General features: G+C 39.3%; 2 protein-coding genes across 2 annotated transcripts in view; both read right to left on the bottom strand.

The window, feature by feature from the left end:
* SLC9A4 (solute carrier family 9 member A4) overlaps positions 1-776 on the bottom strand; it is a 30,735-nt gene extending 29,959 nt beyond the window's left edge. Inside the window, exon 1 of the mRNA XM_050331675.1 lies at positions 503-776. Within this exon, the coding sequence (XP_050187632.1) occupies positions 503-764 (262 nt within the window). The 5' untranslated portion in view covers positions 765-776. The remainder of the gene's footprint in view (positions 1-502) is intronic.
* Positions 777-2,729: 1,953 nt separating this feature from the next.
* Positions 2,730-17,221, bottom strand: IL18RAP (interleukin 18 receptor accessory protein). The gene is made up of 11 exons (XM_050331668.1): positions 17,176-17,221; positions 16,000-16,131; positions 14,735-15,002; positions 14,457-14,631; positions 13,030-13,204; positions 10,793-10,861; positions 10,506-10,626; positions 8,643-8,797; positions 7,644-7,781; positions 3,741-3,911; positions 2,730-3,100 (listed from the first exon to the last, which is right to left on the bottom strand). The coding sequence occupies exons 1-11, from the start codon at positions 17,219-17,221 to the stop codon at positions 2,730-2,732; spliced, it is 1,821 nt and encodes a 606-aa protein (XP_050187625.1).
* Positions 17,222-17,514: the final 293 nt, after the last annotated feature.

Raw genomic sequence — 17,514 nt, 5'->3', positions numbered from 1 at the left:
TAGACTCTCAGTCCCTCTCCTCTAGTATTACTTTCTGAGCAACTTTTAAGAGCAAATATGTAAAACAAAGGCTCAGAGGGAAATATTTCCTATTATTCACACAACAGAGGAATTCTTTCCTCTTTTGTCCCCCAAAATCAATATGTTGAGATCTCAGTCTGATGTAACTGATTTCTACAGCAGTTTCATGTTGCAAATTCTGATATCTTGTGATGTATAAACATTAGAAAAAGGGTTGGACAGCGCTGTGTAGGGGAGCTGTGTTGCTACTCAATAACATAGAAAACCCAAGAGATATAAGGTCATATGTTTACTTAAGTTATCTAGAAGCATTCAGAGATGGAATAATGCTACTGCCATGGTAATGAACATACCTGTTCTTTTGAGGACAGAAAAAGTAAAATCAATCCCAACTACAAAAATGCATGGAAGGTACTTGGCTACGTGGTATATTTTAACTTCTTGCTGAGGTAGGAAGACCCAAGACCCATTTTCTACTTACCTATTTTTGCAAGAGAGGCAAGGAGGATCCAAAGAGTAACTTCATAGGGAATCTGCACATAGTCATAGTCCACTGTGAAAACATGTAGCCTCGTATCTTGTGAAGAGTCTACAGCACCCCCAGGATCAGGTTCATGGTGAGACAAGAAGCTCTTGCCCAGGTTGGGCTCATCCACATAAGCAGCAGCAGAACAGGATATCAGACCCAACAGCAACAGCAACCAGTTTAAAAGCTTTGCACGTTCAAGTGCAGCAGAGCCCATGTCTGGGGCTGTGACTATTTTACGACAGAGTAAAAAGGGTGCATGAAGCTGTGTAACACTCACTTCTGTTGATTCGTGATGCTCATAGCCACAGCCACTTCATCCTCGGGACTGTTTCATTTACCTGTTAGAGGTCATTCTAAAAGCCCTAATGTGCCTGTTCTGTTCCTTGTGTTACAGACGGACCTGGAATTTGTATGAAGATACCGGTTCAGCAGGTTCCTCTGACCCAGATAAACCTTGGCCTCAGCATTGCCCTGTAGAGGAATAAAAAGCCCTTTCCAACTACATTATTTATCCAGCCACTTTGATTTTTTTTTCCCACTGTCAAAAATATATATTAAAAAAAAAAAAAAAAAAAAAAGGAAAAAAGCTGCAATGCTCAGAGTTCAGGCAGCAAGAGCAGCACAAGTGAATAGCATCAGCTGGGAGAGATGCTGGCAGCCTGGAAAGTCAGGAGACCCTGCTTCATGCCTTCCTCTCTTGCCCTCGCTCCTCGTCTGCCTCCCCAGCCCAACTGGAACCTCAGGCATTTCACTTAGCACTGCTCACTGATCCCTTCGCAACTGGTAACAAAACTACTCGGTGTGTAAATAAAGGGACTGTGGCAGGGCTCGCGGTAGGGACATCTGGTGGGGGACCACGAAAATTGCGTCCTTGTTTGGAAAAGGGTTGTCTCTCTTAAACGCAGTTTTAAACTTACCACATTTTATCAACAGAAAGAGGAAGGTCTGAGTCACATCACACTCCTAAAACTTGATTTTAAATTATCTTGTGTTTGGCCTTTGTTGGCATTTACTGGGCAGCCACATCATCCTCCTCCAACAGAACATTCAGCCTTACAGAACTTTTTTTTGAAAGGTCAGCATCTTCTCCACAGCACCACCAGTCCTTCCACCGAAATCTCTGAACCCAACACAAATTTAGGTAGATAATGCTCAGCCTGCTTGCAGAAGAGTTGCTCTTTTATTTCAGTATACAGCAGTATTTCTGGAAATCCCTTTCCAAAAAGGAATCTAGAAGATGAGATATTCAATTAGCATTATAAAACAAGGATTTTTTTACTGGAAGGCCAAATGAAGTCAACGGAGAAACAGATCAGTGGCTATAGTACTCAGATTTTCTTAACACTGAGAATTGCATTTCACTCATCTACAGCCACACACAGACTGCAAGATGCCTCGAGAGTAAGTGATATGAACCCTGGAGAGCTGGCAGCCAGAAGACTGCAAAGGAAAGACTTTAGAACCCCTGGAAGTGTTCTAGCTGTGACAATGAGGGCTTCGATTTACAACTGCAACACACGCATAATGCCAACACATTCAGCGGTCATTGACCAGCATCAGACAGGATAAGCAATGTGCAGGTGTCTGTGAGTATGAAATGTTTCACAGCTGGTAGGAATTCTTTCTCTCACTGCAGGAAGGATGGAGATGCCTGGGATCAGCCCTGAGACAGTAGTCCTTCTTTTCTGAATCCCTTAGGCATACCCAGTTGTAGCAGTCTCTCATGGTGTTTTCCTGGTGCTCCCACTGGAGGAGGTAATTCACTTAAAGAGTTTGGATTTTTCCCACTAGGCTGCACTGGAAAATTAAACTACAAGCTTCCTCTAGAGTTCCCTTTTTTAATGATTTTCTAGGAAAAAAACTTTGACAATATTCCCAAAGAAATACAGAGAAAGAACATTCAGCCTTATAGAACTTATGTCTCAACAGCAGAGCAAAAGAGTATAATAAATATAATTAAAAAGTAATAAAATAATAATTTATTAAAGATAGCTCACATTTATGGTTGCATGTAGTGACAGTTTTACTGTGGGGCTACAGCACTGTCACACTTCAGTCGTTCTTACTGTTTTAGAGCGAGCTATTGCTGACTGTAGTGACACTTCACAGTTGTCAGATGATGTACAAAAGTCTTTGACAATCAAGCCACCATTCCCAAGCCCTTGTGAAATTTCTGTTATCAATATACCAATCTAAAAACCCTTTGGAATAAACCCTTTAGGCTGCAATTTCCCAGCATCTTAGGAGTTTTCACTGGCATGTGGTAACGCATATATTTCCAGAACTTCTTGTCTGAAGGGGCAGAAATAAAAGACTTCCAGGTAACAACTGGTAAAATCCGAAGAGCTTTCTTCACTGCTGGAGGTAAAGTCTCTGGCTCTTGGAAAGCTTGGAATTTTATTAATACCAGTTTGATCCTTTTATCTTCCAATGCACAGTTCACCGCTGCCTGCAGTTCAAAGATGCTTGGTCCACTGACATAGGCTGGGCTCAAGATAATTATTACCCTTCTGCTTTGTTTAATAGCTGTTACAACTTCATCTGTGTATGCTGGAGAGAAAATAGTGATAGTTACTGCATTCTACAATGGAGTTTTTATCTTATTAGTTCCTTTATCAACAGCTAAAAAATAGAAACAAGGAAAGCCAAGAATAGGAACGCTGATCAATCACATAACCTCTAGAAATGAGTTTGCTCTCAGAGGGTACCACGGCTGATTTGATACAGCCTTGAGAACACAACTTTTTCCTCAGGAGATGAAGGGCACAGCTGAGACCTCAACGGACTTTGTTGCTACTCAAACAGGGTCTCAAGGGACACTTGGACTTGTCTCTGTCTCTCCCAGGAACCCATGGCTTTCTAATTACTGCAGGTAGCACAGACTAAAGTTGCTCAGAAAGTAATTACTGAAATATTTGGGATCTTCTTTCCAGGGAATGGAGTCTGCTTGCAAAGAAATTCTTGGATAAGAAGCTTTGTCTCAGCCTAGTAACTCCCAGTGATCACACTCAAATGTACATATGCCTCAGGAACAGGGACCAAATATAAAGAACAAAACATTATGAGATTTGAGCATAAACTCCACTACCAAAATACACAATTTGTTGATCTGGTGCATAAGGGTTTTTTTGGAAAGTGAAACAAAATTTCATAAAAACTGAAGAATTTCTACTGTCCACAGTGAACTTACCTCCTCCTGGAAGAATATCTCTTTCAAGAATACATAACTTGTATCCAAATTTATTTTCTAGCATATCTGGAAGAAGTTCCAGGGCAAATTTTTCCTCACTAATTAAAGTACAGTCCCTTTCAGAAGAGTCTAGTTTTGCATAGGACACAAACGCATCAAATTCCTTGCCATCTAAAATAAATTAATAAAGAAACAAAAAACATTGTATACATTAACAAGTCTGGCTGAAGCATTCAGCTTCTTTCTTAATGCTCAGTTTCCATTTATATCTATTTAAGTAGGCACAACACAAATCTAAGATTATAACCTGTTTATGGAATACAGCTGTCCATTTACCAAAGACAATCCCTGCCCTCATTGTCTTGCAAATTTTGTAGACATACTCTACCAAAGCAAAGGAGGAAACTACAGACGACCAGTGCAAGGTAGTTTAAAGGTCTGGCCCCTTCCATGCAAAATCCAAGTGGTAGGGAATGATTCCGTCTTTTCTCTCATTTGCCCAAATGCTGCTTCCAAAAATTTCTCATCAATGGCCAACCACCTTTTACAATATAATTAGTTTTAAAGTAACACTGTTCTTAAATATTAGCTGCTTGCAAAAGATTTTTATGTTTTCATACACTGTTATGTTTCTAAGCAGAGAGACTGGTGTAAGGAGCAAAGCCTAAATCTTATTAAAGTATCCATTCAGACAACATGTACTGACCCATAACTGAACTCTGTTTAAGTCTCATTAAAAGAATGTTTGTAGAGTGCAGGTGAAAAATATGTAAAGAACTTAGCTTTCAGTCACCCTGGTACCAACGTCCTGAGTTAGTCCCATTATTAACTACAAGGCAAAAGCAATCGTATCTATTCGCTGAATAAAATTTGAGCTACATCTGAGGGAGAAAAAAACAAAACAAAACAAAACAAAACAAAGATTTCTGGTGAAAGCAAATGGCCCAGTGGATTCAGTACATTTTCCCATATGTAGTTGCTTGAGGCCATTTATGGTGTCCTAAGATTGACAGAACTGCCAAATTTGACAAGGGAAATATTGGAGACTCAAGTCTTTTGGAATGGCAGGACATCATCAGGCAGCCCAAATTACATTGGACACCTATGAATCAATTAGCTGAGTTGTATCATATGTCAATACAGTTAATAGAGACCAGAAAGAAGTTCAGCAGTTTAGAGCAGATTGCTGCTGCAGAGCGAGCTGAGAAGGTCTCTAGATTTCATTGTATTGACTGCATTTTCACTGCACAGGAACTGAGACACCAACCTCCAGCACAGACACCTAAGTGTTGAGTATCATGATCCACATGCCTCGGTGTTAACGATTCCTATCCCTATATGTAAGATTAGGATCACAATCAAGAGCTAGAGCCACCAAGTTGCCACAGGATCTAGAAGAGCCCATACGGAAAGGAAACACACAGAAAACTAATGACATGGATGAGCTGGAGTTGGACACCTACATTCAGAACCAACATGTAGCAGAACATAGGTCATCAAGACAAAACATAGGTCTGCAGATTAGGTTTGGATGCCAAGGATGAGATCAGGCAACATATTGCGTCTCTGTTCCTCCCCTCTGCTCCTGGCCATACACTTTCAACCACTTTCTTCTACTGGTGTAGAAGCTCTTGTGGTAACAGAGGAAGCTGATTCCCTTTGCTTGCTGTTTTTTACTGAGTTATTTTTCTGCCAAACTGAGCCAATTTAAGTCCACAAGAGTGAATCACCAGCAGCAAGCACACAGGACTAGTGTGGGAATTGAAGGTGGTGCAGAGGGTCACTAGATTGATTCAGCTACACCCTAAATTGAAGCTTCTTTGAAAACAGTTTTTAAATGGCAATAAATTCCACTACAAGCCAGGTATTCCTCATTTCACCCATAGAGGTCACTGTGGTTTTATTAGACAACAACCATTAGTGAACACATTCCTTTATTACTATTACAATAGCAAGTTAAAACCAAATACACAGTAAGCACCACTAGGACTTTTTTTTCCCCATAATTGTACAAGACAGTTACAAGCTGAGGAACTTTTGGTACAAACATTTAAGATCCTCAAAGGGTTTGAAATGAAGAATACGCAGCTAAAGCAAAGTGACTGCATCTGTGATCTATAAATGTTAGTATCAAAGCCCCTGCATTGTTTCTTTCTTCTTGTGGAAGAAAGCAGGGTTTTTAAGACTTACACCTTAACCGGCTAAGGAGGAAGCCCAAGTGTTAAAGAGGCATGAGAGAAAATGTAACCTTGCTGCAGTCTTCAACCACCAAATGGGAGGCTACAAAGACGATGGAGGCAGTAATAGGTGAGAAGGCAACAGACACAAGTTGCAGCAAGGAAAATTCTCGTTAGAGGTTAGTGAAAAAGTTTGCAGTGCGAGAGTGGTCAAACGTTGGAACACATTCTGCAGAGAGGTTGTGGTTTCTCCATCCACAAGATCCTGCACAACCTGGTCTAGGATGGCTCTGCTTTGAGCAGGATGTGGGATCAGATGACTTCCAGGGGTACCTTTCAACTTTGTAGGATTCTGCAATTCTCTGATTCTATGCTAAGAGGGGTGTGGGGGAACAAATGATGGAAAGGAAGAAGCAGCAAAATCAAGTCATAACTGCTGGTTTGTTGGTCTCTGAGCAAGCCCTTTCAGACCTCAGGTGACTTGATATGCGTCCACATGAAGTAAGAAGGACATCATCCTGAAGGTGAGAACACATTTATCCTTAGACAGAAAACTACCTGGGTAAGCACAGTTGGTTTGCACACCTCATACAGCCCCACTCTGCAAATGGTGCTGTGTGCATGAGGTACATGAGGATGGGGACTGCCACTATGGAACCAAAGTTCAATGCACAAGTTTTGGCATTTCTGTCTCTGTCCTACTGACATAGTGGGTGTGCTCTAAGGGGACTTTCCAGAGGTTCTTAAATCAGGTTACCAAATAGCGGGGAATTCTTGAGTGATTTCCCAAATCACTTTTGCCAAGTGCTTCACAAAAATGTTTTCCAAAAGGACAGTTAATGTCTAGTTGTGGATGTATTTATACGTACCTACACACAGTTATTTCACACTCACATATAAGCTATATATTCACATGCAAACACAAAAGCAGACTCAGACACCTATAACTCAAGCTACATTAAGATGCAAGAATTTTTAGAAAAATTTCTGGGGGCAAAAACTTTCAGAATTCTTTCAACCCTTGTAAGAAAATTATACATTAAGTTCTTGGAAGTAGTCATAGTCATAACCCTTTCTGATACATTTTTACACTCTCTACTATTTCAGAGGCCCCTTTTAGCTGAGATGATGGAACAATGCTACTACAGAGACTTGAAATATCAAAAGCTAATCACTCTAGTACAAATTTCAAGACTATTTCAAAAATTTTTAGAAAGGAATTTCCCAAACATGCACTTCTCAGTTGGTGCCCTATATCACCTTATTTCTCTCTTTTGTTTATTTTTCTGAGAAATTTTTGGCTTAAAGTGAAAAAAGCACAATACTTTGGAGTCCTTCACTTTGTTATGCAAGGACATTTCATTCTTGTCCACAAGTACTGTTGAACATTTTGGGAGAATTATGTTAAAATGTTGGAAATGTTAAATTATTACCTGCAAATGGACTGCCAAAAGTCGACTTCCTACTCTAATTTTCCATGGGTAAATTAGGATAACAGGCTAACTGTGACATTTCAGTTGGTATTAGATATTTCTTCCACACTACCCGGCGTTTTTCATCTGCATTCACTGAGAAACTAACTAGGTTTGATAGCCTTTGTATTGGGTCAAAGAGAGCAGGGTCATTAAGAGAACTTAATTAAATGAGTAATTCATTCCAGATTATCCCACATGACAAAAGGCAGTAGAAAAACTGGAGGAAATTAATATTATACAAAGTTTCTTACCTCCTGAACTTTCATTGTGGACCAGATAACTTCGGTACATCAGCACTATTTCAATCCAGTGCTGGTAAATAAAGGCAGTGCACAAAACAAACGCAAATAGAGTAGAAATGGCACTGCACAGTACGTATAAGAACAACACTGTAGAAAGAAAAGATTCTATCATAACTCATGCTTTCCAAAATAATATTGACACTTATATAAGAAACTCAGTCCAGAAATAGAGGCAAACCATTTCACAATATTCATTCTTACTCAGCTGGAAAAATTTAGGAAAGTCAGGATTTCTTAGGTAGCTGCAAACCTCAACACATAGTTTCAGTCTACCATCAGGGATCTTTTTTGAATAGCATCTCTTTGGTAGCATGAAAAGTCAATCTGTGATAGCAGGCACAAAGAACACAGTCTCTGGTATACTCAGTAGTGCTGAAAGTAGTCATCTCCTGAGATGGAAAAGTCACATCAGAACTGATACAGCTGCACACAATGCTGTGCTGGCAGCTTGCTGTGCCACTCCAATGATGAATCTCCACTGTGAACTATGGTTCAACAGTTAAGTTTCCACAATGATTCTGGTTTTGACCTTGAAAGGCTTGAAGGGCTGCCACATTCATATCAGTTATGGTAACTTGACAGAAACATGCTGCCAACAACGGGGAAAACAAAGAGAAATGTCCTGAGAAAATCAAGGAATACTGTTACTTTCAGTGGCCTCCTTGCTTCAATTTAGTAGATTGTCTTTTAATGTTCAGAGACGCTACTCTACTCTTCTTCCTCCCAGTTACTCTCCAGCTTCTACTTGGCTCACTTGTCCCCAGATAACCTTGTCCTTCTGAGTAGTCCTCAAGCCTTTCAAGACATCTGACAAATCAAACTTTTCCCATTCAGCTTCAACTTCTGCTACTAGCTAAAAAGCCAGTGTAAAGGGGGAATGAATTTGCAGCAGTAGAGTAAATCAAAATGTGTCTTCAGGGGCAAATAGTTACCAATGAATAGTTTTACCTCTCTGCTTTCTTTTCAGCTGAATCACAGCAGTGGCATTCCCCACTGAATTCTCAGCAAAGCATGTGAAGTTGCTTCTGAGGTCCTTTTCAGTAACTTCTTTCAGTGTTGCAACATGAAGAAGTATGTGCCCCTTCAAACCTTTTGGATAAACACTAGAGAGAAAAAATTGCATATTTTCATGGTACCTTTGCTGTTCATTCACACAAAAAGTGTCCAAACTACTTTCATAAAAAAAGAGGAGTCTGCAACGTTTTAACATTCACCTTGAACTTTTAATAGTAATGCAATATTCTGGTTTGGAACTTCTATTTTGTTTATACATCATAAGGAAAATAATAACAAGGGCCTGAAGACTGAAAGGTTTATTCTTAATTCATCAACTCAGCAAAATACTTATCACTTGCCTAGTTTTCAATATATAATCCCCTTTGTCTTCTATAAGATTGTGTTCTTCTAAGATGCAAAAAGTTCCCCCAGCAGAAATGCAGAGAAATTAAACTTCAAAAAGTAGCTCCAAGAGAGAACTAGCTGGGCAAAAAGACTGAGCAGCACAGCCTCTTGCAAAGGGGTAAAAAGCCCAAGGACAGAATAGGCAAATAGAAGAAGAGAGGGACAGAAGTATAGGAAATGAAGAGGTAACGGAGGAATCCCTTTGGTGTTGAGTGAAGGATACAGATAACAGACCTGTGTCTGCAATCACTCTAGAATGCCCAGGGTTTCTGAGTTCCAGCACTCCCCTTTGAGAGTACAAGTATGAGCATCTTTGGGTCATCCTAAAGGCGCCTCACATCATGGCCCTGCAAAATGACAGTCTCCTATGGCCCTACCACTGCTAATTCAAGATACACAAGCACAAGCATGGGTAAGGATTCAACCTCTACCAAAAGTCTGTGGGGAATGTTTCATTTATTTCTGTTTCTAAAAAAGAGACAAACAGAAATAGTACCCATGCAAAAAGCTAAAAACTTGTTGAGAAGAACATTACAAAGCTAAACATTCAAAAGTTAGGAAAATCCAATTTCCAATCTACTCATGAGTGAGTGTGTGCATGTGTGTGTGTGTTATCATCATTTGTTATTTTTTTTACCCCTATGACTCCTATTATGAACTTGATTTTAGCAGTGACAGCAGGGTGTTTACTTCCCTCAGTGTACAGGAAAGTTTACTCATAAAGATGACTCAGGGCTGTATAGTGAAAGACACACTTGCCTGTGTTGCCTCCACTATATTTCTTGCCCAAGTTGAACACCGCATAAATGAACAAGAACAGGAAGGAAAGGGAAGCATGGTGCCCATAGGGGTTGCCCCGGGTTACTTCTTCTCTGCAGGGTCTCATTAATTCTTGCCAGGGAAGACTCCTAAAAGTCAGTGCCCTGAAATCCAGGGCCAAAAGTCCTCAGATTGGGTCTGTAAACACTTCAGTGTTCACTCCTTTCAGTGCCCACAGTACTGCTTTATTGATCTGATTTATTCCCCACTTGGAGACAGCGTTCAAGGACAGACTGTGTGAATTGCTAGCAAAGCACAACAGAGACACTGTTTTCAAGAACACTTGAAAATAGCTGATGGCAGTACAGGCAACCAAGCACCACTCATGTTGAAGCTGTCCATAAGCTAAAGCTTTAGGAAGAAGAGTTAAGATTGAACAGAACGTTTGAGTTCTTGATTTTATAGCCATCAATACGTGCTTCTGTATGTGAAGTGAATGTGTCTCATGCTCATGGACATACACATTATTAGATTGGAGAACAAAGCCTTCTGAGTTTCTTTCAATAAAACATATTCAGTAAAGTTGTTGTAGAAGGATTTTTACAGTTGCTGGCAGAAGTAGTAATATGACTACAGGGAGAGGTTTCTCACCTTGTTTCCTGATTCAATTTCTCATTTATATTTTCTTCATTGTTTCGGTTCCATGTTACCCTCATCGGAGAAACTGTTTCAAACCCAAACTGTACACGGCATTCCAGTTCAAGTGGCTTTCCTAGAAAGAATTAACACAGGAAAACCATGAATGGAGGTCACCAGAACATTTTTTTGTTAAATAGTCTAGAAAGCAAAGCTGTTTTGCTTCATCAAGATTTATCTTTATTTATCAATACCTCGTTTAAACATGTTCTTTTGCTTTAAGATGAGAAATTAAAACTTACCAAGTTCTGCTTCAAGGATCATAACACCGTTAGGATACAAAAGGTTTGGTGGATGAATAGTGTTTTTAGCTGCAATTAACAGGAATATTATTAATAAGTATAAATAGCTATTGTCAGTGCAGAAGACCAGAGAAAATGGCTTACAATTTAATTTTTCAAATGTTAGGTGGAATTTAGACACCTAAAATCCAAAAGGATGTTTTACAGTTGTTGAGGTATCTGAGAGTACACAGATAAGGGATTTTCAACCACAGAACTCATCTAGCAACTTACACACCTGCTATCTCAGTTACTCAGAGACATTGTCAGTTTACATGAGCTGAGGAGCTCAGCATACAGCCTGCATTTAAGATTATTTAGGATGCAGAAATGAGGACCCCCCTTGCAAGACCCCCTGAGGGATGTAAGCCTCATCCCAGTTCCTTGCCAAGCCTTCTTCCATGCCCAATGAGCACACACAGAGCACACACAGACCCCTTTAACAAGCACAGGTAGTTGCACTGAAAGAGCCATGTTGTTTTCAAATCACAGGCTGCCAAAGAGCACAGAGAATGGCACCCACAGGTTATACAATAAAACCCACAGCTCTGATATTCTAGGAAAGTCCCTTATGGCAGGAAATGGGGCCACATAGCACTTTTTTTTTTCCACCGAGCCACAGCAGAGAAACGTATGAAAGGTTCTGGGGTACTAGATGCGTATATGTCACCTTTTAAGTGTTTTTCTGACTGTGTATGAAGTGAAGAAAAAGAACTGAGGACAGTGTGTCAGCTAGGGTTCAGCCAGATCAGAACAAAAGCAGAGCTAGTCCATGTGTGCTTGGAAAATATTGTGGCAATATAGCCAGAAAGAAGAGTGAAAGAGCATCAGATATTGTGAGCCACCACACAGAGCTTTCAAAAGTCGGTGAGACATCGTTTCCTGTCCTGATGGGGTATATACATTTTTTCCTATGAATTCTTAGCACCAAATGCATAAAACACCTGAGGGGAAAAAATCACCTATTTCAGAGAAGTGCTATCCTCACTAGATCATGGAATTTCAAAGGAATGCTTCCTCACTAGACCATAGAAACAGGTTGCCTCACCAGACACCTTTCTTTTGCTCCCTAAATCTTATTCTCCCTTCCACAGAGTGGTCCACTTTCCACCAGTATCCTGAGAAACAGTCCTGTGCTGTTGTCATACAGAATCAGCTGTACTGGGTCCATACAGTTCAGGATATAGAATAGATATATATACTTTCCTATGGGACTTGGGATTCCCTGGAGTGACTGCAGTGTCTTACAGTACTCAACCATAGATATCTGGAGAAAAGCATATGTGGAGAGAAACATCTCTCCTTGAGCAAATCAAATAGTCTCCCTCAGTACTGATCCTGAGTTGCTAGCAGGCTCCCTTGCACAGCGTTGATGCTGTCCAAAACCACTCTGCCAAGGCAATACCTGGACTTCACCTGAAGGCAACTGAAGACAGTCAATATTACAAAAAAGGTCACTGTAGTTTGAAGGAGAATAAAAGGCCATGCCACATCGCTGTGCCATAGAGTCCTAGCCAGTTTTATTTAGTAATGCATACAAAGCATGAAAGAATGGGTCATGCAGGCAACAAACAGCTTGTTAGATTGCTCACAGCTCTCCCGTTTACTCTGCTGCTAAAAAATTAGGAATTGTGGAAGAGAAGCACTGATCCCACCAACCTCAACTTCCTTATCACTGTCAAGAGAAAAAAAAAATTAATGTTTCATCCACACCACAAGGAACGATTTTTTACCTAACTCATACTTTCTCCCTCACTTCAGGGAGACAGGTAGGATTGAGATACAGTGCTTTTGTCCACATTTCCAATGTAGGATCCGCACTCCTTCCTCCTAGTATGAGAATATGTTCCTAACACTCCTCAAACAGTACATGGAGAACATTGGCACCAGATGGAGTCTCATAAATTCTACTCCCAGACCAAGAGATTTAAATCCTTTTGTAGATTTGACCCCCAGTGATAGGAACTACAATAAATCCAAGGCAGAGTTAGATCCTGAAAATTATGGCTACATGCTATTACTGAACCTTGAAGGTTCTAGTCAATGTCCCAAGATGTCCCCAGAATACTTGGATTTTAATGGTCCTGTAGCTAATTCAGATTACGGGTTTTTCAGAACAAGAGCCTGAACAAAAGACATAAATTAACACAACAGAGAAAACATACTTCAAGTAATTTATTTTGAATTATATTACTCACCAGTGACTTCTACTGTTACTGCTGTTCTGACTGTCCACTTGGTAGTGTTGTCATACAGAGTGTAATCACACACATACATTCCAGCATCTTTGTCATAGGTTGGATTCAAGTAGATTTCATTATGCTTCAGCTTTAGGCTTGGTCTGCTTTTCCTAAGTTTTATCTGATGACCATCCTAATGAAAAGAATTTCAAGGAATTAAAGTCCTTTTTTATTGCTGTTGCTGTTGCTATTAAATTATATCTTAATATATTTTTATGTAATTACCATGGCAGTAGGGCTAAACCAAAGTCTTTCCACTGAAGCCCAAAAAGAGGTGTATTAGCAGTCTGATGATATTTTTCAGTTATACTAAAAAATATATGAATACCATTGGCTTTTTAAAAATTAGTTGAAATTTATGGTTGCTGTGAGAAATGTGAAATCATAAAGCTAATCTAAATTAAACTCCTATTACTAAAAAGAAACCAAAAGGACAACTTTTTTGATGGACTAAGTATATTGTATTTTGTAAAGAAATTATTTTGAAAGCATTTTCAAGTTCTTTAATTAGAAGTAAATCATGAGTTTGGTATGTCTGAGACTGAGAACAGTCACTACTTTTAAAAGAATGAAAATGGACTATTTTTTTAAAAGTACCGCTATTTTTCATCTTAATATTAGTCCACTGAGCGTGTTAAGAATTTTCTTTAAATCAAGTTCCTGAAAAAAAATCCACTAATGTAACTGCGAAGAAGTCCCTTAACTTCAGGGGGCTTCAGACCCACATGTAGGTAAAGATATACCTCCTTTAAAATTTGGAAGTAAATAAAGAGTAACTTTGACTAGATCATAATTCTGCTTGATAGAATAAATAATGTAAATAATACCAGGTAGTAAAATGCACAATTGAAAATTTAGTCATTTTTCTTTGCTCATTTATACAGGTTTAAACATTATATTACAATCCTTACAAACTGTAAATCAATAGTGTTTCAGTGGAATAGTGTTTCATTAAAAACAGGAGTCTTGGAAAGAACAATTTGAAACATTAAACTTAAAAGAATTTAATTTCTAACAAAGACACTTTTTCTTTGGCATATTTGATATTTTCAGAATTTGAAATGTCCGAATGAACTTAAAATTTTAAATTTCAATCATATGTTAGTTTTGTAAAGAACCTATTTTGATTCTCAATTACTTTAATTTCTTAGCTGGAGAGAAAGCATTTCTTGTCTTCTGTTTCATGGGATAATATTTTGGGTGTGGCAAATTTCTTCAAAACTCTTACTTAAAAACTTGATATATAGCAATTCAAGATTCCACTTTTGTGTTGAATTTCTCAAGCTGCATTGCCTGTCAAAGAGGAGTTCAAGAACCTATGGGACATGAACATTAACTAGACCTAAAGCTCAGCTTTTTTGAATGCTAAAGAGACTGACTCTTACCTTGTACCATTTTACATCTGGCTTTTTTATATGACTGTAACATTTTGTCCCAGGACAGGTTATTGAATTCCCACTGCCAGCAAGCAGATACAGCATATTTGTGTCGTAACCTGAACATTTTGCTGCCTTCTTTGTTTGAACCTCCAAAACAATTTTAAGACATGGGATTTTTTCCCTGAGTGATGTAGGGAAAAAAAAAAAAAAAGTTAAACACTTAATACACAAACCAAAACAATAATTCTCATATAAAAATATAAATATTTTGCTCCATTACTTACCATATAGTACACATGTACATTCCAGAAGCATTGTCCCTTACTGGTTTAAACCAAAGTGCATCCCCCTGGAGAGACAAATTAGAGCTTTCCTTGATAACCTTCAGTGTTTCTTCATCTTTCTGACGCCAGAACCACTTCACCTTATGCTGATTTGGAAGTGAGTTATTATAAATGTGGGCAGCATCTCTATCTGGTAAAGCACACTGTAGAACAAACTCCTCACCATTAATCGCACGATACCATATTTGAGGTTCAACATGGGAACACCCTAAAAAGCAGAATAATAAGATATCAGTACCATCTGAGAGAATACACAGTCATGGTGAAAAAATAAAAATTAGGAATACTACATAAATAGAACTTTACTTTTCTTGTGTTAAATATGTTTTTATGTGATCAGATGCTGAACAAAAAGGAAATAGATTTCCTTAAACATGCAATTTGCCAATGTTCTTAAAAGTTTATCAAAGGTTTCCAAAGGTTTAATAGGTCTTTTTTAAAAGCTTAACATGAAAGTATCTGAAGATTTTTATTGAACTGAAGATTTTTTCATGGGTGCTAACCTGTTGAACCTCAATCTGGAGAAAAGCAAATGCAGCACTTCTAGATCTCCTCATATTAATGGAGAAGGGACTGAAATAAACTTGAAGAAGCACATCCTGCCCTCCACATGCCCTATTCAGGTTGAGACTCACAAACATTATAGTTCCACTCCTTTTAAATCCTTACCCTCCTATGTTTTAGTAGCTGTCACTAAAATTAAACAATTTTTTTGATTCTGAAAGGCATAGTCAGCCACCCTAATCCTCCTCCTTCCACTCAGGCTGTAGTGACCCTTGAAGGTATGGTAGGATTTCATTCCAGCAGAAAGGAGGGCATGGAATCTATTCCTCACAAGCCCAGCTGGGGGACTCTGCATTTTCAGTTTCTATCTGCAAAATTAATTGGATGAAGCTTCTCCAAATAGACGAGAAAAAGATTTTGATAGATCAGTCTTGTCCTGCTTTTGTCTTCCTTCTCCCTGTTCCCTACCTCCCCAGGAGGCTTGGACCAGCTGCTGGAGACTTCAAGGAGTCACGGAAGTGATTTGTTTGTTTCATTTGGGTCTCAGAAATTCCCCTTTACATTTGTCCTTTTCATTAGGGAATTGAATTTTGAGTCATATTTAGAATAAATTGTACTACCAATACTTTAAAAGCTTGCAGAAAGGCTATTTGTCTTGGACGTGCAGGAAAAAGTCACAAAGGCAAGGAGCAGACTCTTACCCGGCAAGTTAATCTCTTTAACTTCTGCCCCACTGACAAACAATGTTAGTACCCAGCACAAAGTGAGCATGATTTTCTTTATCAATTTTGGTTGATATTCTGAGACATTTTCTTTAAGAATCATCTTGCTTTCTGTAAAAGAGGAAAACAGATTTTGTTTTTTTTTTTTTGTAGAAAAGAGTCCACTAAAATAGATAGGCAATTCCATATTTTATGATGTGGCCTCTATAAAACTAGTAGACACTATTTCCAGGTTTGTTTTTTTTTTAATTGGTGTTTGCAGCACTTTACCTGCTCTTACTATTTCTCAGAAATGCAGGATAGATGATACTCAAGAATATGCAATTGTCTCTTTAAATACACCATCCATAGAGTTGCTTATAGACAGATTTCCAAGTCATACCTACAGCAATGTAGAACTCCATACCCGGAGTGTAAATGCAGATCCTTCCTCCTTTCATAGGAATATGTTCTCTAAAATGAGAGGTAAGATACCAAATAACAACATCAGTCTTCATCTAATGACATTATTAGCAACGGACTGAGACAGGCATCAAATCCATAGAGATCTGTTGTATCTTGAAGGTCAGTAGACCCAGAGTGTGTTGACTGGACTTCTCTGGGATTAAACCAAATCTGAAGATGTGCTGCAGCTGCAATGGGACCAGAGTAGAACTATGCAGAAGTAAACCCCCAAAGCATGTGCTGTGTGAATGAACATACCCTAGGATGCCCATTAGGGTCAGCAGAGCAACCTAAAAATCCCTTTTTCTCTTCCATGACTTACCTGGGTGTGCAGCATCAGGCCTTGCTTTTGCACCACAATGCTGTGCTGCACTGCTTGAATGACCCTGACAGAGACAGGGTACTTTCTACACCATTATAAGGTACCAGCTCTGTTGTGTGCCATCTGTAAGCTGAGACTGGGAACACCCAGGGGGTTTGGAGCAGGTCCACAAAGCACTCAGCTGCATCCAGACACCTCTATGACAGCATCTTGTCCAAGGTGAAACCCCAAATCCTGTTGTATGAAGTGTTTTCCCTCTTCTACTAAGAGGTCTGATCTGCATCCCACAGCCTTCTCAGCCACAGGGCTAGAGTGAAGGCAGGCTGCCCAGCATGCATGTTCAACAGCCATGGCTTAATCTGGGTATTTAGTAAGAACATACCCAACACCTGTGACTGACACGTCTGCAGTGCCTGACTCAGGAGTAAAGGTCATGTATTTTGCTGATGTTCACTTTGTGCAACTTTTCATTGTGCAACTGAGACCTCAAGAGGTTTTTTTCTTTCCTTTGGCCACAGAGTGACTCTGCATTTGCACTGCTGTCAGAGAGGCACTGAGTCAACCCCAGGGAAAAACAGAAAAGGTCGGGCAAAGGCTACAGTCCCTTATCTGTTGGCACTTCACACAAATCTGACACCACACATACATCTGGCAGGCATCAAGTGAGCATCCAGTTCACACTGAGCTAGCAAGAGAGGTGATGAGAACTCCCACTCTGCACTTTTTTA

Source organism: Myiozetetes cayanensis, unplaced genomic scaffold, assembly GCF_022539395.1.
Source record: "Myiozetetes cayanensis isolate MyiCay16 unplaced genomic scaffold, myiCay2020 scf5-8, whole genome shotgun sequence".
Classification (NCBI taxonomy): domain Eukaryota; kingdom Metazoa; phylum Chordata; class Aves; order Passeriformes; family Tyrannidae; genus Myiozetetes; species Myiozetetes cayanensis.
This window is presented reverse-complemented; position numbering and strand designations above follow the sequence as displayed.